Raw genomic sequence first — 25941 nt, 5'->3', positions numbered from 1 at the left:
ATTGCAGATGGTCCCTGCTTGAAAGCCGATCCAGTTACAGCTTCATCCACCAACAGATGGTGGGCAGGACAGGGCAGGTCTGGCTTTGCAGGGCTCTTTCTGAAGGGTAAACTGTCTTTTGTCACATGTGCCCCTCTAGAAAGTCTTAGTCCCATCACTTCAAATGATGGTGAACAACAGGTTTCACCACAGCACTTGTAATGTACCTGTACTGATGCCTCCTCTCCTTGCTTCATGCAAGCAATTTTATTGTTAATTAGCATGCAAATTAATTGATGACAAAGTCCCTTGTAGTGTCTTTTCTATGAGCCCTTTGTGTGTTGTGGGGTGTGGGTTTGACTTTGAGGCTTTTTGAGGAGAACTTATTAAAGATATCACAAAGATATCACAAACAAGGCAACGGCTTCAATGCTTTGATATTTATATTGGCTCTTGACACACCTCAGGTAATGAGGTTTCTCTGCATCCGTTTACACCATAAATTGTCTTGTAATTTAGTCTACAAAAAAAATGTGCAACGGAACATCTGAAAGCTCTTGGGCTTTTGTGACTGACTTAAACAGCAATACAGCCACAGTAGAGGCTTTGTGCCACTCTGGGGGGATGGATGAAGAGATGAGGGTGGGAGTTCCATTTACTGAGCTTCCCACAGAGCATATGACAACCTCATCACCCTGTGGAGAAATGCAGGCTCTGGGCATTTCTGCTGGTAGCTCTCCACACTGCTGGGATCAAAAGGATTAGTGGCCTGCTGTCCAGTTGCCTTTGAGACTGTATTTACCTTCAAGCATAGCTGGCTCTCTGTGGACATGAGGACATTAATTATCCTCAGCACTTTTATTTCCTTGGAATAGCCAGAAAAATAGTTTCTCTAAAAGAATGCTCATTATAGACCTGAGTTTTCCTCTTCTCTTGTTTAGTAGAGAATAGCTGTGGCCTGTGGCCTTGTGTAAGAAACCAGCCAAATTCAGATGTGGGGTTTTTTTCATGGGTTCCTCTCCTGCTCCTGCTGCAGACTTCTCTTGCTCAAAGGAGCTGGCACATCATTGCATTTTTTGCAAAAGTAATGGGTTCCTTCGGAAGGCATAAATCAGGAAGTCATAATAAAACACAACAACCCAGCAGCTGACATGTTTTAGAAGCAGCTGAAGATGAAAAACCCTTCAAACTTGTTGTTCTCCTCAAACAGCTTGTGTTCAATCTGTTCCACACAAACATAGTAGGAATTAACCTTTCCATGTGTTACTATAGGACAAACAGCACTCTGTGCATGTGGATAGTTTACATTGTGGAATGCTCCACTCGTACGTATTTGAAATATTAATCTTTAGACCCCAGTGCAAAATTACTTTTGCACTGGATTCCTTTCTACAGTTTGACACCTTTTCAAGTTCATTTGTGAATGATTTTTATATTTTCTTAGACATATTTTCCTTCTTTCATTTTAAGAGTATATTAGTTTGTAATACGTAAATTATGGAGTTTATAGAAGCTCTTCAAAAAATTAGAAAAGGTTTGGATAAGAAATTATCCAGCATTCAAATGTGTGCAAGTGCTTTAAGCTCTAGTGAGGTGATAGATCATCTGCACCTATTTATAAAAAGTTTTACTGTATCTTTTAATGTCAGGCTTACAAACTGAGCCCTTGTAACATTATGATACAACCTCAAGTTATTTGCTGCCCTACTTTGATTCCCATGGTGGTATCTTTCAAGAGTTCTCTTGGCTGAAAAAGGATGAAAGGCTTTGATATATGACTAAATGCCTTAAGGCACAGAAGCAGGGAGCTTCTGTCCTTGCATAAATGAGGAATGACAGCAGCAGACAGGAGGAAAAAACTTCAGCATGAGAATCTCTAAATGCATCCTTATTTTCATGATTGGTTAATGAAGCAGTGGGACTGGGATTCAAGGTGGATCCCTGCTCAAGCTAATCCTAAAAATGAGTAACTGATGTTGTCATGAACCACATAAAATGCTTTTGTTTAGGTGCTTCAATGAAAGTTCTTGGGTATGAGGCTCTTCTCAAAACGTGGCCCTAAGTCACTGCGGTTCTGAAGAAAGATTGGCTCAGTTGGGTGACACAGATGTCACTCACTCTGGTAAGAACCTGCCACTGCATACCCGGGAGCAATCTGAACACGGGTCACTTCATTAAAATGTCTCTTACAGATTAAATGCAGGTTTTGGCACAGGGCAGAGACATGGGATAACCTCTGTGACCTCTCTGGAAATGACAAAGCAGGTAGACAGTGGTCCCTGTAAATGTTTTATCTTTTAGGCTCGAGAACCACCTCAGCATTCACTTCCTTTATCTTAACGTTCCAAATACATAAATATGACAAAAAAACCCTAGAGTTACACTCTTGATAAATTACCACTGTGACCTTCACCATGCCCTGGAGTGTCAGCTTCATGTGGTATCAGCTAAGGCTTTGTGTCATGATTTGTCATTTGTGCAGCTGCCAGATGCTCACAAGTCTGTTGACTCTGAAATTTGATGATAAAAGCACTGTGGGAATTTAATAATGAATTTTGCTTTGTTTGTTGATCTTGATCTTAACATCCATAATCTGAACTATTTTAATATGCTGCTATTTAGCAGATACTAAGCAAAAGGTGAGGACACCCCAAAGTAATTATTGCAATGACCAACCCATTCCTTAATGCCCTGTAAAAACCTGGATGATCATGTTAAATTTCCACATATAAGCACAGTGTGCAAGGATTAATTATTATTTTTGTTAGGAAACCATAGTAAACTGATACTCACTTTTGTAGATGCCCTTTTAATAATTTCAATGCACCAGTAACCTAATGCTTGGATGAAAATATTACCTCAGCAGTACCTCTGTAATTAAGATTTCACCTCCCAGAGTCAGGGTGCCTTCATGGAGTGTGCTGTCATGGTGCTGGACACAGCCTTGTGATACCTGATATTGTTGTTTCAATGCAATAGGCAACTTCACATTCAGCTGAAGCAGTGCAAATGATAATATTATGGCCTGACAATGTTATTCTTTTAGTGGATGGTTTGTACCTCTAACAAGGAAAGTTTTATGAAATTTGTATTGGCTTGATTTGCACAAAGCATACCCATTTAGTGGTTCACTTTGACATAACTTTTCTATTTTTTTTATTACTGCTTGGTGCATAGGAACAGAATGGTTTTAAATTTTTTTCTTTATTTTTCTTGCTTTTGTCTTTAAAATGCTCCAAAGGATCTCTGTGTACAATGTGGTTTCAAACAGAAAAATATATTAATTTTGAACAGGCATTTTGTTTTACTAAGTATCCCTTTCAGGATTCTTGTGTCTTTATTGGTATGAATGGCACAGCTTCAAAGGATAAAGATAAATACTTCATTCTTAGCACTGAAAACAACCTACTGTCAGCAGAAAAGCTTTTTGAACTGGTTGGAGCCTTGATCTGAGAAGTTATTAATTTCTGACATCTCTTAGGCTCTCTCTTTTCACCGTCCTTTCCAGCCAAAATAAATGGCACCGTCCTGTCCTGAGCAGGAGGTTTGGGGCAGGGGTGCCCTGGCAGTGGGTGCAGGTGCAGCCTTGTGCAGAGTCACCTGCAGCTGCAGCCTGCCTCTCAGTGGGGTCATTGCCTCCTGCCCGGGGTTACTTGAAAATTCCTGAAATCTGCTATAGGGGCCTGATTTCTCATTTATGAGCTTAGGCACTCAGGGCTGGAAATTCTGACTTGGGCTTTTTCAATAGCAGGAGTGCACACAAGTGAGAAACAACAGCCTTTTGTTCTGAACAATCTTTTCCTGAAAGTGAGCTCTAGGTAGAAATTTGACCTGTAGAGATGCTGCCTATTTTATTAAAATGCTTTTTATATTGTTGTTTTTTTTAAAACCTTCCCATTTTACTCAGCTGAGGCTAGGATGCCAAAATCAATCTCTGATCTATCTCCCTATCACACTGTCTCTTCCCTGAGAAGGAAGATTTTGCCAGGAATGTTGTGTGAGGCAGACAAGAGATTTAAGCTTGTGGCAGCCATGCAGTCCCAGCAGGGACATGCAGGAAGAAAGCAATGGATCTGGGTGAGTGACTGCTGTGCCCTGTGGGGCAGGGACTCTTCCCAGTGCTTCTGTGATTCTAATGCAAAGCCCAGAGCCCAGGCTCTCTTCTCCACTTGGGTTATCTCACTGCAAGTCCAGCAAGGGTGCTGTGAGTCCAGCACGACTGGCACTGAAACCTTTCTGCAAAGACTTGAGCAAAGGGCTTGTGCTCCTGAGCTCTCCAATATTCCAAAACCATATCTTAGAGATGCTGGTTTGTGCTGTTTGCTGCTGTGACACTTCCCAGATGAAGCACTAGGAATGGTGTATGTGTGGAGGTAGCATTAAGAGGTGTTTGTGTGCTCTCAGTTGCCATGGAGGGAAAGGGAAGAAGCAAGCCTGGTATTTGATTTTCCTGCTGCTTTCCTTCCTCTTTCCCATTGGCTCCATGCCTCTACATGAGGGCAAGGAGGAACTGCCCAGCAGTGTTTGAGCTCAGCTTGGCTGTGAAGCATCAGCAAATGCTGTATGGATAGGAGTTTGGAAATAGGCTACAAAAATAATATTTACATATTGGGAAAGCTTTTAAACATTTTCTTTCTGTCCAGCTCAAACTCCAACTCCTTGTGCAGGTTGAACAAAAGACCATTCTTGAAATCAAGTTCCTACATGAGATTTGACATCAAGAAGACACAATGACAGTTTGTCCAAATTAATGGACTTGAAATCTGTTTTCCTCTGAGAAATGTTTAATTTTATTCCTTATGTTGAAATGACTTGACAGATCACAGAAGTTGGTAACGCTTTCTCTAAAGTTATGTTCTCTACTTCTGAGGAAATAGCAAAGACAAAATGTTCACTGTGTTTATCCTTAGAATCCCTACTGGACTCCAAAGACTTCCACAGATGAGGAGATAAGAAAAACAGCCGTGGAAATTTAAAGTTCAGGCTCCTCAATAAGAAAAAGCAGGAGTCTTCAGTTCACTACTTTGCAGATTCTTAATCCTTAGCAATAATTATTTTTAATATTTCGAAATAACTTTCATCATAATGTAGCAGCTTTGCATGTGGAGAGCGTACAAATCTGAAATATAATTTTTTTTAACTTGAACTAAAACTAAAGTGATAAAAATAAGTGCATCCATATTGATGGTTTTAACAGTAAATGCCTTAACAGCCCCCTTGAAAAAAGGTTTTTATACAGCTTCTATAGGGGAAACGTAAGTGAAAAAAATAATTAGCATGAAACATATTTTTGTACCCCCACTGAGCCTCCATTTTCCATATTTTTACTGCTGGCTGGAACCCCAGTACCAAGAATTTCTTTCCTATGTGGAATGTTTTCAGCAGCTCAGAAGACAACATGCTCAGGTCTTGCCCCAAAAGGCTGCATTTCCTGCAAGTTGGTTCTTTCTCTCCTAGCTCAGCTTTTCTTTGAATTGGAAATAATTTTCAGTTTCATTGCCAAGAATTAAATTAACCCTTGTGTGTGAAATAGAGCTTGAAATATGTTTCAAGTTTCCTTTCTTCCTCGAATAAAGAAATAGGAGCTTGTGAAGTATCCTTTAATCATGCATCAGCCAAATTATTTTTCAGTTAACAGTTTAAGAATGGCATCTTTCTTTGCATTTTTCATTATTGAGGGAGTGTAAGGTAGTTTATTTGTAGGCAAATACATAGTAGAGACAAAGAGAATTTTCACTTACTGGGTATTCTGTATGTATCACATCTGAGCAGTAACCCAAGGAAAAGGTCAGTTGAAACAGCCATGGTTTTTCACAACAAAATATTTAATTGGAAGGATCTAGACAGAGTCCTTGGTCATATCCAAACTAAGAGAGTAATAAAAAATATCTTCAGCTAGAAAACAGATGTTTCAACACAATTCTGTGTCATAGAAATGTTTGAAAGAGTTTGTTTTAATTCCTTGTGGAAACAAAAGCAGATTTTGAAGCCTTGAATGCAAGCACAAGATGGATTTGTCCTTGGCTGGCTCTGTGCTTCAGGCAGACTCCAGGCATTGCTCAGCTTTCCCTGCCTGTCCTGTTAAACTGGGCTTGTACTGGGAACCAGTGCTCCCCACACCCTGGGGACAGAGACAAGCTTGTGCTGCCAATAGATCTTGGGGAACTGCTCTCCTTTCATCTCTAAACCTGAGTATTCTAGGCTATAAAAGAGGAAAGGAAAGGAAAGGAAAGGAAAGGAAAGGAAAGGAAAGGAAAGGAAAGGAAAGGAAAGGAAAGGAAAGGAAAGGAAAGGAAAGGAAAGGAAAGGAAAGGAAAGGAAAGGAAAGGAAAGGAAAGGAAAGGAAAGGAAAGGAAAGGAAAGGAAAGGAAAGGAAAGGAAAGGAAAGGAAAGGAAAGGAAAGGAAAGGAAAGGAAAGGAAAGGAAAGGAAAGGAAAGGAAAGGAAAGGAAAGGAAAGGAAAGGAAAGGAAAGGAAAGGAAAGGAAAAAGTATCCACTGAAGAAATGGAGAGATGAGTCCTATGAAAAACAGGGAAACCAAAGGCAGAGTAGATTGGGAGTAACAGTGCAAATTAGCAGTTGTGCTATCTGTGAAAGGGCAGGACTATTGTGCACAGTGGAAATAAGCTGTAAAACACAGGTGCAAATGGCTGTGTGTCCCCTCCTGGCTCAGTGCCTGCCCCAGCCCTGACACCTCTGCCTCATGGAGCTCCTTGTATGGAGACTCTGACACGTGTGGGCAGCAAAACCTAAGGTAAGGCTCGGGTGGGTGAAAATGACCTCAGGCAGGCCTTTGAGCTGACCAGATAAAGACTTGCTCCTGCAAGCAGCCTGCTGGGCCCCAGACATGGTCACTTCCCAAGTCTTTGATCCACTCCACTTCCAAAGTCTTTGATCTTTTTCTCCTTTCCTATTCCTTTTTCTTTTCTCCTATTTATCCTCTTTTAATTTGTCCACCTACTCTAACCCCCTTTTCTTGTTTTTTCTTCCATCTTTTCACACTCTTTCTCCTTCTGTGTTTTCCATATGCTTTCTTTCCTGCTCCACTTTTTTTTCCTACATTCTTCCCTCGAGCCATGACAGCTTTTCGTTACAATGAAAAATGACATATTGTGAAGGTGCTCTATTTTCCAACCTCTTCCCATACTCACTCTGAGCTGGGAGCAAAATGTTCCTGGTGTGCTGCCAGCTGAACCTCTGACAGTGCTGCAAAGCTGGCTCCCTCCCATGCATGTACTCCAGGGATGCACTCCCACAGCACAGGCTTTTTGTCGGCTACTTCCTACGTGGCTGGCCCTCTCTTCCTTTCCAGCACAGGACCCAGCAACTATAAATCAAACTATTTACACAAACTGTCCTTAAAGCCCAAAGGTAGAAATTCTATTTATCAAAACACGCCTGTTTCTGGAGAAAATGGCCAAAACCAAAACATATGTGTTATTGTCTTATTTTTATCATGGAAGTTGGATGTGTTTGAGACAGCAGCATCATTGCTGTGTTCACTCTTCTGCGTGAGTTGGGATGAGGTTTCCCTGTAATTGCATTTTCTTTCAACTTGAGGATTATATGGGGATCTAATATCATCTCATGTTAACCAGGCAAAGCCAGACTGTCTTCCTTAGAACATATTAAGAAAATACTTTGTTCCACTGCAATTTTGGCCTCTTTTTGCTTAGCAGCTGTTCACATCTTTTAGGATCGTAGGCTTGCTACTTGACATTTATTTGCAAAGAAAAGCAGATGCCATCTATTACCTCAACCATCATAAAAATTACTTAAACCTTTTAGTGTAATTCTCCAATTAACACATGTGAAAAATATATTTTTTTATCTCTTAAGTGCATTCTGAAATTGTGGAATTACTCCTGCTTCCAGCATTATTCTGCAAACAGAAAAAAATGTTCTTTGGGGGGAAAAGTAGGATAGAAACAGGAAATAGAACACGATGCAAACTCTTTGCTCATATGAATGCTAATTTATAGCTTTAAATCATAAGATACTGGCCCAGTTTCTGTTCTTAAAATTAGATTCCCTTTAATATAAAGAGGCAGAGAGATAAAACGTTTCGTGGTGTTTGTCAGCACAGGGGAAGGCACAAAGCTTGAGGAGATGTGTTATATAACATGTCCCATAAACACTTCTGTATTTATAGCACTTTATTAGTATGTCTTCCACCTTTTGCTGAGACTGCAGGCCTGAGATCTGTTCCTTTTATGGTGGGTAAGCAGTGCTTTACCTCTGCTTTACAGTCAGGGCTTAGGCTCTCCCAACGCCCAGTTCTTGGCTATGAGGTCAGACAAGAGAATGCAGTATCCAGAAGAGTCGAGTCCCACACCTTCACTGAACTTGCTGTCACAAAAGCAGCTTTGTCTTTGGTGTTCAGATACTTTGGGAAGAGTTTAACCATTTCTCTCTGAGTAAAAGGACATACTAACAGTAAATACCTCATCTCACCTCTGGCTTTTTTAAACTGAGTTTATTTCTTCAAGTGTGTTGTTTCAAGATATATGGTAAGATAAAAGAACATGCAAGCCCGAGGGAAGGAGCATTAATCTTTTCCAGGCCAGGCTGTGAACTGCCCTGGTATGTCTGGGCAGGACCTGGAAGAAGATTCCTTTCCCTTAAAGAATCTGCCCTAACAAGACCATCTTTTCAGCTCATATGGGATCCTAAAAGCTGAGTTGGCAGGAGCTCCTGGCAGTGCTGCCCACAGATAAATAGTCCATCACTCCCTGTCACACCATCAGAGCAAGATACAGATCTTTATGTGCCAGTTAGAACTCCTTGTTTTAGCACAAACCCCACAAAACTGGAGTGTTCTAGCTTAACAACTGCACTGCAGACTGTGGTGGCTGAGGCAGAGGAGCAATCTCTGATTCGTTCCCAGCCACTCACAGCTGGATTTGCAGAAATATCTTGCACAGATGCAGCAAAATCCTCTAGGACTCATCTGTCCAGGTCCTTCATTGAGTGATGCCCATGTCCCCAATACTCTTTCCTTAGGGATTTCTTCTTTTGGTTCCTAGAGCTGTTGGCACCTGTGGCCCTTTCTGGCCTGGTCACATGCTCTGTGCTGCCTGTGGCCACATCCAAATTGTGAGCATGTGGTACTCCTTATTAGTCCTTTCAATTATTCCTTCACAAGCTTCTGGCAGCCTCCTCACAGCCATGTGCCAGCTCTCACACAGCTCCTTGCAGGAATTCTGTGCAGTTTTAATTGTCCATTTTCTCTCAGGAAATTCAGACCAGAGGACACAAATGTATAAAGCAAGAGGATTTTAATTTGCTCACGTTTCCAATGTGTCTGTAATTAATTTGCTCTCAGACAACAGTCCACAGGAGCATGCTCAGACTTCAAATTTGATTGCTGGGAAGAGATGGAGGAAGAAGCTGGATCTGGATCTTACACAGGAGGTGAAGCAGGTCTCCCTGCACCAGCCCCAAGGGATTTGGATTATATCACAGTGGGTGAATGATCATGAGCATCTTGTCTATCAGGCACAGTCTTCTCAACTTTTGCCAGGGGTGACATAAATGTCAGCACCATCCTGCCCTACCAAGAGGCACAGCTTCCAACTAGAGCATTGACTTTGAGGCTTGTTCATAAAATATTAAAAAAAAACTTGGGTGAATTGAATCAATTCCGCTTCTATTCTGTAAGCTCTTGGTCCAAAGACCCTGCAGAAATCTCTGTTATTGTTTGGTATTCTTCTTGAGAGGACATGTGGGCAAAATCCTCTCAAACAGGAAGTTCTTTCATAGCTATCTTCAGAGCAACTCTAATCACATTACATTTTTTCTGTCTCTTCATAGATCCCAGATGCCTCTCAGTTCATGTTTAATGTCTGCATGTGTTTGTTATGTTGATGGTAATTTACCTGCAGAGCATAATTATGGGAAATTCCTAGAGCTGGTGATAAAGTGCACAGAACTGGTCACTACAGGAGGTTTTTCCTCAGTTGCAAATGAACCCTTGAGTCATTCCCCTTGTCTGGGGAAACAGAGCTCCTTTGACAGTGCTCATTTTGTTGCAAAGATTTCTTAAGTTGGTGCAATAACATTTGGTAACTGAAGATGCATTTCTAGGGCTGCTTCTTCCATGCTTCCTTGGTCCCTTTTTGAATTTTCAGTCCCACCATGGAAGCCAAGGTTCATTTTCATACTTACCTGCTTCTGTAGTCATCTCTTCCTTCTCTTGTTCTGCCTCCACAAGAATTGAGGGTCGTTTTCACCTATGTTAGTGTGAAAGTGTTTCAAAATCTCAAGTAACAGTCTTGCTGTGCTGCTGTGCAGGCAAAGTGCACACAGTAAAGCAATATTAAACCATAATCCACTTTTAATGAGATTGGGGAAAAAAGAATAGAGAAGCAACTATGAGGCTTGGTACTAGAAATATTTACCTATTGTGTACAATACATTTGTTCATTGCAGGTTGGGATTTCACTGCCCACCTGTGGGGATGGGATCTTTGTGTCCTATTGTCATGTTGATCATGGCATCACCTTTGTTGCATACACTGAATTTAACACAAACCACAGCACTTATTGCCTTGTAAATCCTCTCCCAAGAAACTGCTTAACTCAGATTTCAGTGAAATCAAGAGACAAAGGTTCTCAAAAGTAGCATGTTTAAAACAACCAAAACAAAAAAATGGAAGATCACAAAGAATGATGACTATCCTGATAAGGAAGAGCTTTTTAAGAGTGAAGAATATAATTTCCTAGGCAAGTAATATATCTGTGGGAATTTTTGCTCAAAGATTTAAGCTTAGGCTTTTTTTTTTTTTTTTTGTCCTAATGAAAATGCTACTAATAAGTAAGTGTAACTTAAAAAGTTCATTTTTACAGAATTAGCATGGCCCTCCTGTTATGTTGGAAAGAACATGAGTTCAGCTGAAATTAAGTTTTGGGCTAAAGGGCTCATTTCTATTTTAGCTATGCTTTAATTGCTCTGTATTAAATTAGTGTCATATAAACTAAGATTAGTTCTATTTTTTATCCTGTTTTACAGTCAGCATAATAAAGATCCAGCACTTGAAGACAGAAAATAACGAAATACACACTGTCAGAATATGTGGCCAAAGCTGCTATTTCAGCTTAAAATGCACTTCTGGAAGGAAGAGGAGCTCTAGAGGAGTGGTGGAATTTCTGATTCAGTCTCTCCACTCAATGCAGTGTGAAATATCTATGAAGTGCTCCAATTTACCACAAATAGAAAAATATAAGAAGCTACTGGTATTTTTTTAGGTACATAAGTGTGCTGGCTTGCAATAGACTGATACTCTGATGCTTCATGAATAAACCTTCTGCTACAGATACCATGTTTAATTTCTGCCCTACACCAGCATTAGAACTGTAGGCATAAAATGAATTGCCAACAAACAGAACTGTTGTATTTGCACCACTGTTAAGTATTTTTCTTAATATATTCTGGGCATGTGTCTTCCAAAGGGTATGCTAAAGCAAGAAAAGAGATGTAGGAGATGGATGATAAATTTTAGAAACCAAATAAGCATCTAAAACTTATTAAGATGGGTTAAGCTCAGGGGAACAGTAACTTGAGCACTAGGTTTTACTATCATTTGGAAGGGATGAAAGAGAACATTTCACACCTTATGAGCAGCAGCCACAGTTTGTATCAAGCATACAAACAACAAAACAGATATTTCTATTCAAAATTGAGTTTAAAAAAGAACAGGAAGAATGTTTCCTGTTGTATGTATTTATGTGAAACACTCTTAGTGACCACTTAGGGAATAACTGAAGACAAGTTTTACTGGCAGATAGTGCAGTTTCCCAAAGGACTGTGAGGTGTGACAGGGGTTATTAATGCCTCTGCTGCAGTAAGGGTGTGATATGTTTGGAGAAGTCTTTTAAAGATGCACAGTTCTTGGTCAGGCTTCTTTGTATAGTAAAACTTGTGTCATTAAAAGAGGGGCTGCAAGAAAGCTCTGAGGAATTACAGTCGAGCTGAAGAGACTTTGCCGAAGGTGAAAACAGACAATGTATCATAGTCAGAAGTGAGTGAAACTGAGAAACAAGTTAATAACAGCAACAAGTGAGGCTAAAGCATGGCTGGCTGTGTTGCATGTTTGCTGTAACCCATCTGGGCTCTTCTCAGGAACAATCCGTGATCACACGGACCATATGTGCAGCAGCATCTCAGCTCAGCGAGCTGCTGGTTTGAACTACTCATTTCCTTACAGTCACTGGGGTTAATTGGAGCCAGAGTGATATTAATTTTAATTAGGGTGAATGAAGAAAAAAATATTTCCATTTGTTCCACTAAATCCCCCAAATTTCCCTTTTAGCTCCATATGGAAAACTTTACATTAATTTTCCAGTGAATTTCTGTTTGTAGAAAGTGGTGGAAGTGGCCTGTGTGTGCTGGCAGAAGTGTCTACACCTCAAAGGTAGATGTGATTATTCAGAAAGCAGCTTGTGGATGAGGTGTCTTGTAAAGTGGAGAAGAGACTCAGCAACAAAAAACCACATGCCCAAGGGAGCCCTTCCACAATGCAAATTCAGAAAAGCAAACCTTTAAAGTGATGTCAGGAATTCATACGCTATTCATCATCTGAAGAATTTTTATTGAAACCATCTGGTGGGTGATCCATAATAATAATAATAAAACACCACTAAATCCAGGTGTCTTCAGATCATTACAAACAGATAACAGGGTTGAATTCCAGCAGTGCCTTCCAGGTTTTGAAGTATCCATGAAGAGGTGACCCCTTTGAATTAAATCCTTATCTGGATCAAAATGAAATACTGGGGCTACAGCACATCCCGGATTATATAGGTCTGTGCTGCAATGTAGTCTGCAGCTCTTAGGCCTCACTAGGATGTGGCAGGAATCTTTCCTGGCTTTTTCCTGCACTGCATGTCCACTTTTTCCATATAGAGATCAGGGTACAAAGTGCTGGCAAGGAGGGTGCCAGGGCTTGGCGTGCCAGGAGCTGGAAACAGCTGTGGTAAATCCCTGGAGCTGAGCTCAGAACGGGCACCTCCTTCCTGCACCACGTTCCTCCTGACACCAGAAGTGGGATCACATTGCAGCAGTGCATTTTGTCACTTCATTACAGTGCACCTTGTTATCTCTGCGCTGAATCCTGCAGATAAAGTGTTTTCATTGAAGCTTATCTCCCAGAAAGGGAGCCAGGCTGGAGCTGTAGAGAACGAGAGAGGGAGAAGCCATCATTTCCTATTCTTTCTTCATATTAAAGTGTTTCTGAATAGAGATTTCGAGTTTGAGTTTGAAGGTATTCATTTCCATCTCCTGTCTAAAAGGCTGTGAGGAATGATTTTTCTTTGACAGGGAGATGCTGAAACCTGAGTTAAAGCAGTTAAATTAAGCACTATGAAAATACACAAAGCCTTCCTACATTGGCTGTATGGGGAATTCAGAAGACTGAAAACACCTGAAATGAAAGCACCAGGATATACATAAAGTAGGTCAGGTTCTTCCCTCTGCTGCAGATTTAAAAGCTTTCTCTTCTTTGATAAAACCTACCTGCCTAATTAGCTCTGCCTCCTGATACAGCACTCTATGCACAACTCTTACATTAGGCAGTGCCTTGACAAAATTGGTTTAAAGAAAAGAATAGCATGTGTTTGTCAGCATTTTTCAGGTACAACTGCAGTGTGTCAGATGCCAAGTTGGGAGATACTGTTTTGAGAATTAACATTTTGACAATTAATATTTGTTTGAAGCACACTAGCACTCGAATGATTTCTTTTCACTATTGGGTTTATGTACTGACAGGAAGAAGCTTATTCTTACTATTAAAAAGTAGAAAAAAAAGATTATGAAACTTTTACTTTTTCTATACAATATATAAAAAATAATTTAGAGTATAATTAATATTTGTATAGAAAATTAGAACTAGCAAGACAGGCTTGTTATCCTGCTGACTGGTTTAGAAACAGGACCTGGTTTTTCTTTAGGAGTTCTTCCTAAGGGAGTCTCTTGAGTCAGAAACTCTCTCAGGTGTGAGAACACAGCATCTGATATAGAAAGGCCTTGATCCCACCAGGGGTTATGGAAAACTCTCAGGGAAGAATCAAGTCTTGCTGAGAACAGCACAGAGGAGCAGCACAGTTACTTTGGATTTTTGTGGTTTATTCCTATCGAGGCATTCCCCTTATCTCATACCCCTTTTTTTCCAGATGATGGAGTGCCCCTGCAGTGCCAGCCTGTCAGCTGATTGATCACTGTTACAAGTGCACAACGATGCTCCAAGCTGCTGGAACCAAGCAACTGGGCTTTGCTTGCTGCAGGTGCTCTCCACAGCTGTGGTCTGGTCAGTGCTACCTGGAGCTACACAGCTCCTGGATTCCCTTCTCACTCATTCCACCTCTCCTCAGGTTTGTGGCAAATTTTCCTCATCCTTCTAGCTCTCAGACAGTGCTGGTAATAGATCACTGCAGGAACAGGATTCATTTATCCAAAGCTCTTTAAAGACTGGAAAGGATGGACTTCAAAGGCAGGAAAATGGGACACAGTGCAGAAGGGCATGCATTCAGATTAAATGAGCCCTTCTGTATGCAGGCAAAGAAACTGACTTCTGTCTGCCTTTTCTAATGTTGTGCTATAATAACAAGGACAAATATAAAATGGGATAGATCTCAGTTGAATGGAAAGTTTACAGCTGAGCTAGCAGAAAGGCCAGATCCACTGGGTGGGAATGCATGGCTGGAATATGTAACTCCTCTGGTGGCTGAGATGTCTGGGTCTTCAACACAAGCTCATGTGCTGAAAAAAATCACATTATTTGCTGTGAACCTGCCTCCTGCTACCTACATCTGAGGGTCCCTTCCTCTTATGCTGAAAGAAAGAGGGAGCAATTATCCCAGCATTTATCATTTTACCTACTATTTTATCTTCCCTCAGACACCTTTCTCCCAGCTGGCAGGTCCAGTCTATGTAACTGCTCCACAGATGGAAACTATTCCCGGTGTTTGATCTTCTTTCTCTGAACCTTTTCCAAGTCTGTCTTGGGGGAAGGTGGGTGGAGGTATGGGATGGACAGATGGAAGAAAGATGAGTGACCAAACTGGAGCATCCAAAATGTGAGTGTGAGAGGCTACACTGGGGAATCAGTTTCTGCTTTGTTCTTTACCCCTTCTCTAATAATTTTCAATTACTATTCTGTTGTCCTAAGCATTAAGGTGATACTTTTATCTATCTCTAATAACTCCAAAATCCTACTCCCAAGCTTATTGTTTCACCTTAAGCCCATCATTTCATATAAAAATTTGTGAGTCATTGCTGCACTTTTATTTACTGATTTTTATCTGCTGTCTCACTGCCTTAGCACTCAGCCTTGTAACATCTGCTGTGCCATGAGAAGAATCCTGCAACTACCTCCTCCTTTAATTTGTTTCTGCTATGTGTAAGGACACAGCCCCTTTTTTGGGATAAAGCTGCAGGTGACCATTTACATCCCTCAGGCTGTTTCTCTGACTGCTGTTTCCTGGCCAAATACTGATTCTTTGTAGCTTTATCTTGACTGGGCAGTTGTCACTAATAATTGCAGGCAAAAATCAAATATTCCAATCAGGACTTTCCCTGCATAAATTAAGAGGGGAAAAAAGTGAGAGGATGTTTATAGCCCTATTGCACTGTCACAGCACTCAGGGCCACAGCTTCCTTCAGGGCTCAACCTTACCACAAACCTGTGAAACTACTCTGCTGTGATTTTATATTCATTACTGCAGGTCACTTCTCACTTATGGTGTTTTAATCCTTTTCTGATTCCTGTTTCTGCTGAAACAACTGCTGCCTTGTTTCCCTACTCTCCCAAACTGAACTTACAAAAGGATTTTATGTAGTTATGTCAGCAATCAGAGCCATGAAATTAAAATAATTGTATGCTATATTTTTTTAAAGAAAGAGTAAAAGTTATTGTCCACCCCCCACCACTGTTGTATCAGAATCACTGATGTTTAGGACAGAGAGCATCACCTGTCCATACAAAACATCTCCTATTGCCTTGTCTACACTGACACGATAAACTTCCTAATTAGGTTATTCCATTCCATCTCTTTTTATGGCTCCCCAGTCTGTAGTATTTTTATGAATAGTTTATGCTGTGCTGTACTTATTAATATGCTTCCACAACCTAAATGGCATAATTATCTCGAAGGTTCAATTAAAAAGTAATCTAGTAGGAGGTAGGATTCCCAATTACGGAGTGTGGGAAAGACTCCTATTCTGTTCTCACTGTCTTTCATCTCAGACATAATTGAACTGGTCTTTCTCCCAAATAAAATGCAGCTTTTCATCCCTGTGGAAGGAGGAGAGAGGTGATGGAGACCTGTGGAGGCCACATAGGATGATGTCTATTTTTACCTCCACTTCTCTTTAAAGATACAATTAAATTTGTTGTACCCTCAAATTGCAGCCACTATGAGCACTCTCTTATAGACAAGACAGAAAAATAAATTATTTTCATTGCTGTTTATTGCAATTGAAAACCAGTTTGAAGTGCTATTTCGGGCTCATTAGGCAGGATTTACAAGAGCATTAGAAGTAAGAAAAAATCAATTTACATTTTAATTCTTACAAATGTTTCACTTTAGAAACTTGTAAATAGGTACCACCACTCATTTAGAAAGTGTCAGAACATTCTGACAGATATAAATCTGTAATTTAATATTTGTAACTTTAAACTCCAGATATAATTTTCAGGGACAATAATTGGTAGTAGTGCCAGGGCTTTATTAGTAGTCTGCTTCTCTTCTAGGGAATTATTCACAATAGTTATTGTAAAATCAAGCTTTTGAAACTGAAATATTTTCCATTAATGCTGACAAATTAGCAGCATTAAAGAATGAATTGTTTTGCCCCACTCAGGCTTTTTTTCAGGGACATGCAAAGTCAAGTTTTATGTTTAGCCTTTTCAAATTGACATATCAGGTGCCACTAACTGAGGGTACACACCTGCATTAGTCTCATCCATGTGCTTTCATTATACCCAGATTGCTCCTTTTGCAGGGAATGTGCAGGAATTCTGACAAAAATGCCCATCTTAAGGAATCTTATTTTGAAAATAATAAGCCCATGCATCTATCCACAGTATTTTTCAAAAATATTTTTATGAAATATAAGACTATCTCCATATGATTGCTATTTTCATGAAAGAAAATCTCGGATCACCCAGCTTTTCTCTCTATTAATTATTGGTTTGAGTGTGTGTATGGAGTAGGTCCTGGGCATCTTTCCAAATCGTATAAACTTTTTCCCTTAAAGATCTGAAAATAGGCATAATTTAGGATCACAAGGTACTTTCCATATTAAAATATTCCCAAGATTAGATCATTGGTCAAATAAACAAAATTTAATTTCTTTGGCTCTTTTTATAAGGAATTTATTACAGACGGATTGCAGACTGGGGCATAGTTCAATGATGAGTGATGGACTTCAAGCCCTTTTGCTGTTTTGAGACTGCGCACAGAGTCAATAAAGATTTTGTGGGATTTGAAATTAATTTAATGGGGTTTTATACACATGGAATGAGAAAACAAGGCAAGAAGTTTAATGGACTTGTGACATGTCACCTCATTTCCTGACTTGGCTTTTGGAATCTGAGCCCTAAAGTTTTGCGTGCCTGAGTTTGGAGTGCTGAAGGCCAGTGTACAACAGGTTGCTGTCCAGGAAAGTGGGAACACTTTTCTTGGGTGTCCCTGCAAACAGGGACATTGGAAATCCATTCATTAAAACGATATGACTACTGGTTAAAGTTGAACGGGTCAGCCTAGGAATGTTGTGTACTGGGAGACATTTCATAGCAACAGCGACTCAAATATTTACTTATTAATTGTTTCCTTGCTGTTAATGATGGAATACCCGAGAGTTTGTTTGCATTTCCCTCCTGTTAAACAAAGCACGTTTATTTGTAGATTTAAATGGGCCACTTTCTCTGTTGTGAGCTACCAAGGATTCCAGCTGCTTTTATAAGGGTGAAATTTGTGTAGTGATGGCAAAAGCTTCAGATTATTTATTTCATAAATGTGTTGCTATGTCTCATATCCAAAAAATGGGGAGTTGGGTTTGCTCACCGCGGGCTATGTTCTTCCTGGCATTTGGGATTGAGTTCCTAAGTACAGATTTTCACGTTTTAGGTGTGGAAACAGAAGTGTGTTCATTTAGAGCGTTGGCAATGTTTTCAGCACCACCGAGGCGAGCAGCGAGACCCGGGCACCACGAAGCTGTCAGCAAGGCTGGAGCTCTCCCCGCTGCTGAAAGACAGTAAATGAAAATTATTTCAGTGTAAAGACACACATCCATGGAGCAACACCAGGAACACAAACTCCGGCACCATCCCACCGAGCTGCGGCTCTGGCACCACCTGCGGGTGACGCGGCTGTCGCACCGCGTGTCCCCGTGCCCGCTCCTCTCCCGGGCTGACCGAGTGTGATGTCCCTGGGCGAGCGCAGGCCGGTTCCCTGAGGCAAACTCATCCGTCAGCCGCTTCCCGGCGCTCCGGGATTCCCGGGAAAGCGCGCGGCGCCTGAGGGGGAGCGGCCATGGCCCCGCCTCATCCCCGAGCATGCGCAGCGCCGGCCCGGCAAGATGGCGGAGCTGGAGGAGTGAGTGCGGCATGGAGGGAGGGAGAGAGGAGGGAATGCGGGATCCGCCGCCATCCGCGGGCTGGGGGCGGCCCGGGGGGGTCGGGATGTGACCGGGATGTGACCGGGTTGTTCCGCCCGCAGGCCGAAGCGGCGGATCCCGCTGGTGCCGGAGAACTTGCTGAAGAAGAGGAAGGCGTACCTGGCCATCAAGGCCACCCAGGCCAAGCAGGCGCTGCTCAACAAGCGCAAGGTACGGCGGCTCCCGGCACAGCCTGGCCCTGCAGCCCCAGCTCGTCCAGCGGAGGAGGGAATCTCAATTCCATGAAATTCCTAGGAAATGATCCGAGCGGTCGGGCCCCTCAGTGAGGGGGTGCCGAGCGCCGAGGGTGGGCAGGGATCACATTCGGGGTTCCGAGGGGAGTTTGAGTCCCTCAACATCATCTCCGTGTGTCTCTGAGCCTTGTAAAGAGGACAGGCTTTGACAGGTTATTACACCGAAACAGAAATATATGGAAGACTGTGAGTTGTTCCTGTTGGGTCAGTAGTGGTCAGGTGTTTACAGCCACATGTGGGAAACTCAGCGCTGCTGAGTTCTCTCTGCTGCCCTGGGATTTCACTGTCTGCAAGCACCTTTGTGTTGTAACCCTGCAGTGTGAACCGTGCTTTTCTGAGGGTGCGTTTAGAGATTATTTACCTGTTAGAGCAGCACAGGTCCTGTTGTAGCCTTTTTCTGCGTGTGGAGTGGCACACCGTGTGCACACTGTGCCATTTCCAGGCTGGCAAAGCACAGCAAACCTTTCCAGTTCCGAATCTGAGACTACCGTACCCCAGTAGTCTTAAAGCTTTCCCAGTGAATTTTATGGGATTACTTGCAAAACTCCTGCCATTTTTTATATCATGTTTACATTTTTAAAAGCATTTGTGGCTTGCTGTATTTCCAAGGTGGAAGCATAAGCAATAATATTAAATAACCACTCTTTAAGATTCTCATTAGAAAAAGGACCTTAGTGATGAGACTTCGGTTAGGTCTGCTTGCTTTGAAAATTTAAACCAATTTCATGCGTGACCCACAAAGTGAAATAGAACAGAAGACACACAATGTTAGGTTCTTTAATTTAAAATGGCCTGCTAATTTAACCAGTAGAGTATCTTAAATATAATTATGTAATGATATGCATTTTCAAGTTCTCTTTGTATGAGAAAACACTATGACCTGGTGGATGTACTCATTACTAAGCTCAAGAGAGGAGTTTAAATACGTGTTTAATTTTTAAAAGGAGCTTTACATTTTTTAGCAATAATGAAAAGACTTTATCGGGTGAGCCAGATATTTTCTGTTTAAATTAGCAATATTTAATAGTTACTTGAGCGTTTGAATTTTTTTTTTACATGTATGCCTGTATAGAAAAGGATTTTAAATGCAGTTATTTTCTGTTGCAGGGTAATTTTGAGTCTAGGGTATTGCTGTAGCATCTGGTTTTGCCCACGTGTGGTTTCTGGCCTTCCCAGCCATTGCTGAGTTGTGCGCTTTAGAAGTATCATGGGTCTTGCTCCATTTTCCCTAATTTCTATTTTTCCTGGGGAAAAACTCTTTGTTCACGGTTCACAAATAATAGTTGTATGTAAATTCATGTGTTGTCCCTCAGTTCTGTCTCCCTTGGGCTTAGATAATCAAATTTATTTTCTTACTGCTTCCAAAGCTGAAAGAACATTGTTCACTGCTTCTGCATTTAATTTGGCCTTTCAGATGTAAACCTCTGAGACTGTTGGGGTGGGTGACACTTCGTTTTCCTTTTGTCTGTAGCAGCAGAAAGGGAAACAGATCCAGTTCAGGCGCCTGGAGACCTTTGTGCGGGATTCGTGGCGCAAACGCCGGGATGACACCCGGCTGAGACGCATGGAGCAGAGGCCTGGGCAGGCAGCAGCACCTCAGGAGAGCAAACTGGCCTTTGTCGTGAGGATTGTGGAGTAAGAGCCTTCCCCTGCTCCTTCCTTTATTGTTGCTGCCCTCTGTTGTGTCATTTCTATGCCAAGGCAGTGGGATCAACCCGGAGGGGTCTCTTTGCAGTGGTCTGAGGCCTTTTGTTGCTGTGTTAGAGAAGTGTGGTTACTAATAAATGTTTTTCCCTCAGCATTAAGGGAGTGACTAAGAGGGTGAAAAGAGTGATGGAGTTGCTGCGGCTGAAGAAGAATTACACTGGCATATTTGTGAAGCTGAGCCCGCTGTCGCTGAAGATGCTGCGGATCGTGGAGCCTTACGTGGCGTGGGGGTGCGTACCCCTCCTGTCACCTGGGGGTCACTGGGTTCTCCAGCTGCTATCACACCTCCATTTCTTCTCCAGTAATGGTCAAAACTTCATCAACTCTATATCTAAAACTTGTTATTGCCCCTTTTCTCATTGTTCTTGACATAACTTGGTTACTTTACCACCTGTGCACAAGGAAGTGTGATGGGGCTCTCCTCTGCATTGTGTCTTTCTGTTACAGCATCTGATTTTTGTTTCTGCACAGACAGCCTAACCTGAAATCTGTACGAGAGCTCATCCTGAAACGGGGCCAAGCCAAGATCAAGAAAAAGAGGGTGCCTCTGACAGATAACATGCTGATAGAGGAACATTTAGGTAAGGAAGAGGGTGAGAGAAAACTGAGGAAAGTATTGAGAGTTGAGTACAACCTGAAAGGGTGAGAAGAGACAAAATCTTGCCAAACTGGAGAACTGGCAATGCTGGAGCAGTGTGAAGAAAGATGCTACAGTTGAACATCTCTTTTTTTTGTTGTTGTTTTCTTGTGCAGGGGGCTGTGATATCATTTGCCTGGAAGACCTTATTCATGAAATCTACACAACTGGGAAGCATTTCAAAAGAGTCACCAGCTTTCTGTGGCCGTTCCATCTGTCGGTGGCTCGCCACGCATCGCGGAACAGAGTGGGTTTCCTCAAGGAGATGGGCAAGCCTGGCTACAGAGGTGATGCCATCAACCAGCTCATCCGTCAGCTCAACTAGTCAGGTGAGCAGTGCCTGCTGGGGTAATTCTGAGCCTCACCCTTCCTTCCCTTTCCTAAGGACAGCCAGACTGCCATTGGAGATGGAGGGGGGCTCCCTTGTTGTTATTGTCGCTCTACAAAAGTGACCTCAGAGTAGGTCACTCTAATCAAGAGTGTGGGTCACATTAGGAATCAGCCCATGCTGTTGGACACCTCCATAAAATAAAGGCTTGGAGATTAGTATGACTTACTTTTTATTTTCTTTCCTATTCTGCAGGGTCTATGAAAAATTCAGGATTATAACTTGTTCCTTTTCACATGTACCTTTCATGGACATTATCTACATGCAACGATCTATCTGCAACTTCTTTTGACTGCTGGTGCCTCTATAAAAGAAGAAATACAGAGATGATGATGGAGATGGACCTTGGGCTGGCCATTCTTAAAGAAGATAAATTCTGTTTGGTACAAGAATGAGCTTCTTGGAGCAATTTGACTTCTGCATCTCTGTAAAATGTTTTTTATGCTCACTACTGCAGACTTCACTCTTCGAGGTGCACCTGCTTCTAGTGCAGTCACAATTGTGCTGACAGGCAAAAGAAAACACCAAGGTATTCTTCTGTTACTGCAGCACAAGCCCCAGCAGTGAACAATGTAACTCTTTAAATACCTAGATTGTATTTATTTTTTAAAATTACGGGTTTTTTTTCTCCTGATTTAAAGAAGACTGCCTTTTTTTTTTTTTTTTTTTTTTTTTTTACCTTCTGTTAAATTGGTACTGCTGGAGAGGATTATTTCCTGGAAATAGGAAATCCCAAAAAGGTTGTAATGCAGTTGTGGGGTGGGGTAATCAATGTTTTTAAAATAAACTTTTGAAATTATATTGTTACAACAGAAAGTCCTACATCACTGTAAAAGAGTGGAAAAAACAGCTAAACACTGTGTATGGAATGAATTTAGTGAAGGAAGTGAACAAAACTATGGAAGAGTCTGAAAGTTCCAGAGTTTTAAATCCGTAATTTCTTCTACTACAAAAAGGGGTAAGAACACCTGAAGACTCCAGTGCTGTTTAATAAATATGGCAGGCACTGTGCTTTGTCATTAGTTCACTGGGACTATTTAAATTGTTATTTGAAGACTTAGGTGGGGCAAACAGTTAATCCATGAATGGATTTCATATGGACTCCACACCACTTGGAGACTCAGGAAGGAACAGCACAAGGAGGATGCCTTTTGGGTGTTACTTGTGTGACAGTTGTGAACTAGGATGTAGCATTCACAAAACCGTCTGAAATAGGAAGGACTGCAGACTCTTAATTAGAGAGCACTATAAAACTCGAAGCTTTATTCTGTAAAACAAGAATACAAACATAGAAAATGCTGGACAGACACTACAGACACACACAGGCTTAGAACAGCTCTGTCCCCAGAATTAGATCCCAGTGGTCATTAAAATACAAGGCTTGTATTTAAAGTTTTCCTGATAAACAGCTGCTTCCATAGAGAAAGACAGAAATTGAAGAGAAATTGTAGAGAAAGATAAAAATTGCTTGGTTGATTCATTTTAGGGTTATTTCTGGCAGTAAAACAGCCCAGGCTTTTAACATGAGAATTGGCACACTAGGAATGAGATTATTTTAGTTGCTACAGAGAACTGAAGACTGCTAACAGAATGCAGTTTTAAAATAATTACAAGATCTGAACACAATTCTAGCAGCTAATCCTAGACTTCGGCAGTATTTCTAGCAGAGGCAGTGGTTTAACACACCATTAGTTTAGGTCATACAGTAAAGTAAGAATTGAACTATGACCATGAATACCTTTTAAAAATCTTTAAAAATGATGCCAAGCTTAGTCTAGTGTCACATTATCAAAGACAGGCACATTGTCTTTGTGTCATACTTCAGCAAGAGGACAGTAATGATGTGTTCATGGCTTAGCTGCATGATGAACAGAAACTATACAAGGTAGTGTTTACACACACAAAACTTCCCCCTGTATCTTAGGGAACAGAATCCTTCTTGTAAGCCACTGTGGTGTTGACTTTGTGGATTGTGGTAGTGAAGGAACGCAGCCGCACCTCTTCTGAATTGGCAATGAACTGTGGTCCTGACTCTTCCCACTTTTCTGGCACTGCCAAATCTTTATCCGTGTATATCAGCAAGTCAAAGGCACCTGGGAGCAAGGGAGAACAAATCACCATAAGGAGATGGCAGCTTTGAAGTGCATCTTCTAGAACGTGAGACAATGGCCAAGGTTTTCAGAAGTTACACTGCTACTAGTTATGTGAAAAAAAAAATAGTTAAAATAAGTTATATTCACATCAGGCCATTTTAGTTTTCTCAAGTGAATGTCAAAATTTTTTTTTAACATGCTACAATGCTGTATAACACAGCTTGTATAACACTTCCTATTAATCAATTATTCATTAAAACTTGCATTCCTTTGGGCATACATACTAATTCCCTCTAGTTTGTTAAGCTATCCCAAGTTCTGTCCTGATCCCAGTTAAACAAAGTGCTGTCTCAAAAGCGTGATGGTACACAATGAGTAATAATTAAAAAAGCCTCAGAAAATCAGAAAATATTTTCTAAAGATGGAAAGTTACTGATGTTTTTCACAAGTGTATGATTTCTTTAGTGCAGTTCGGAACACTCACAGGCAGATTCCAAGAGTGGCAGGAAAGTTACTGTGGCAGTTATTTGTCTGATGACAGAGCGAATTTCATCCTGAATTGCTTTCTGAGATTTCTCTCGTGGTCCACTGGAAAAGTAAGAAAACTCTGGTAAGATAAAACTTTTACTGTGCTGAGTTTCCTCTAAATACAGTTCTTTTAAAGTTCTGATAGTCTATTTGCTACAGTATTTTTAGAGTAGCAGTGACACTTTTAAGTCCTTAGAAAAGTTAAGTGATAGCTGGTCTCCCTTTATTTTTTTTTGTTTCTGTGTTCAATCATAATGACTGGTTTGCAGACAAACAGAGGGCAGGGCACTGAGAAAGATTTGAAGGAACAAGTCCATGGCATTGATCCTGTGCCTGCACCGCTACTCAGGGAAGAGGGGGAGTGGAGGGCCCGCAGTACTCACTTGTCATCCTTCGCAGTTTTGTCACACTCGATGTCAAACTGCCAGCGCTCCAGCACCTCGCTGCTCTCGATGCTGGAGATCACCACCACCAGGCGCTGCACAATGCACTTGTACAGCCACTCTGCAAGAAGCCACGGCAGGCGCTTAGAGCCCGAGCTGCGGGGTCAGGGACAGGGGAGGGAGGGCCCGCACCTTTCATCTGCTCCGTCACGTTGTTGAGGTAGTTGGCCAGCTCGGGGTCCGTGGTGACCAGCAGGGTGAGCCCGTACTTCTGCACGCGGGTGAAGGTCTCGGGGGGGTAGATGCCCCGCTGGTACAGGATGCTGTTGATTCCATAGGCTGCACGATTTAGACGGAGAGGGAAAGGGATGTGTACCACACCTCCCGCCCCACGCCCCAGCCGGCGGCCATGTCACCCCACAAGAGCGGCCTCCCACGCCCTCACCTTCCCTCCCACCCTCCTCCTCTCTCTCCCTCTCTCGCAGCGCGGTCCCCGATGCCCCCCGCAGCCCCCTCACAGAAGAACTCGGCGACGAGCTCGGCGCTGCCGCGCAGGGTGATGCCCTGGTGCTCCCGGCCTAGCTGCTGCTGCGCCGCCATGGCCGCCGCTTCCCCGCCGCCCGGTTCGAATCTGGCCCCGCCCCCGGCAGGCCCCGCCCCTTCCCCGCTCGCGCACGGCCGCGCTGAGGGGGGCGCGCGCCGCCTCAGGCCACCATGCCGGCTTTCCCTGTGGGAATGGCGATTCCCCGTGCCCCGGGAATCCATGGAAAACGGGCTGCAGCCTGAGCGGTGCCATGGCTGCCTGCTAGGAAACGAAGGGCTTTTCCCCCATGTTCGGCTCCCCGTCCGCTCCCGCTGCCCCTGTGGGTGGGGCTGAGGGAGCGGGGGCGGAGCGAGTCAGGAGCTGTGATATGGGAATGCTGTGGTAAACTGCGTGTCAGCTTTTGCCTAGGTATATTCGACCTTATGAACCTAAAAATGGTACTTTTCAGGTATGAGTGAACAAATACTTCGTTTATGATTTATTGGTGGCCTTCATGGTGTAAGTCATGCAGCAGCTGCTTCAAATAAAAATACTATTCTGCAGGCACTACGAGGAGGCAGGTGGCGAGAGCGTGGGAAAGCAGAATAAAGAATTTTTCCTTCAGTCCATAAGAAGTCCAGAACAAATTAAAAATATATATATAAAAGGTTATTAGTTATTTGGCTTGTTGGCCTGCCTTGGTGAGGGGAATTTGCTACTTGGTCAAACAACTTCAGTCCTGTTAGTGCAGGGAGACCGAGGAAGATGTGGCAGCCAGCAGTGGAGGAAGCTCTG

At 42.2% G+C, this 25941-nt stretch overlaps 2 protein-coding genes and 1 long non-coding RNA gene across 5 annotated transcripts in view; 2 read left to right on the top strand and 1 right to left on the bottom strand.

The window, feature by feature from the left end:
- The window catches only part of LOC148224089 (uncharacterized), a 136601-nt gene extending 118276 nt beyond the window's left edge, over window positions 1–18325 (top strand). Inside the window, exons 10-11 of one of the 3 annotated variants that reach the window (XR_015803452.1) lie at window positions 10990–14345; window positions 14872–18325. This is a non-coding gene — a long non-coding RNA (uncharacterized LOC148224089). Of the gene's footprint in view, window positions 1–10989 lie in introns of all 3 variants that reach the window. The other 2 variants (XR_015803454.1, XR_015803453.1) reach the window with 2 other exon arrangements.
- Window positions 18326–18503: 178 nt separating this feature from the next.
- On the top strand, window positions 18504–22435 carry RPL7L1 (ribosomal protein L7 like 1). The gene is made up of 7 exons (XM_014886667.2): window positions 18504–18572; window positions 18696–18804; window positions 20359–20522; window positions 20687–20824; window positions 21066–21175; window positions 21348–21560; window positions 21815–22435. The coding sequence occupies exons 1-6, from the start codon at window positions 18556–18558 to the stop codon at window positions 21554–21556; spliced, it is 747 nt and encodes a 248-aa protein (XP_014742153.1). The 5' UTR covers window positions 18504–18555; the 3' UTR covers window positions 21557–21560; window positions 21815–22435.
- Window positions 22436–22854: 419 nt separating this feature from the next.
- MAD2L1 (mitotic arrest deficient 2 like 1) lies at window positions 22855–25263 on the bottom strand. Its single transcript, XM_014886668.2, has 5 exons — window positions 25142–25263; window positions 24816–24962; window positions 24624–24744; window positions 24197–24300; window positions 22855–23712 (listed from the first exon to the last, which is right to left on the bottom strand). The coding sequence occupies exons 1-5, from the start codon at window positions 25221–25223 to the stop codon at window positions 23540–23542; spliced, it is 627 nt and encodes a 208-aa protein (XP_014742154.1). The 5' UTR covers window positions 25224–25263; the 3' UTR covers window positions 22855–23539.
- Window positions 25264–25941: the final 678 nt, after the last annotated feature.

The sequence above is a fragment of the Sturnus vulgaris genome, chromosome 4, assembly GCF_052056855.1.
Source record: "Sturnus vulgaris isolate bStuVul1 chromosome 4, bStuVul1.hap1, whole genome shotgun sequence".
NCBI lineage: Eukaryota > Metazoa > Chordata > Aves > Passeriformes > Sturnidae > Sturnus > Sturnus vulgaris.
Note: the sequence above shows the minus strand (reverse complement) of the source record. Positions and strands in the feature narration are given on the sequence as shown.

What these genes read in the sequence shown, in the direction of transcription:
- RPL7L1 (XM_014886667.2), top strand. An exon ending in TTTGTCGTGAGGATTGTGGA is followed by an intron (nt 20,523 to 20,686) that starts GTAAGAGCCTTC and finishes TTTTTCCCTCAG; the next exon opens with CATTAAGGGAGTGACTAAGA. An exon ending in GAGCCTTACGTGGCGTGGGG is followed by an intron (nt 20,825 to 21,065) that starts GTGCGTACCCCT and finishes GTTTCTGCACAG; the next exon opens with ACAGCCTAACCTGAAATCTG.
- MAD2L1 (XM_014886668.2), bottom strand. Translation starts at nt 25,223, where the DNA reads ATGGCGGCGCAGCAGCAGCTAGGCCGGGAGCACCAGGGCATCACCCTG. An exon ending in AAAACTGCGAAGGATGACAA is followed by an intron (nt 24,301 to 24,623) that starts GTGAGTACTGCG and finishes TTACTTTTCCAG; the next exon opens with TGGACCACGAGAGAAATCTC. An exon ending in GCCACTCTTGGAATCTGCCT is followed by an intron (nt 23,713 to 24,196) that starts GTGAGTGTTCCG and finishes CCTTGCTCCCAG; the next exon opens with GTGCCTTTGACTTGCTGATA.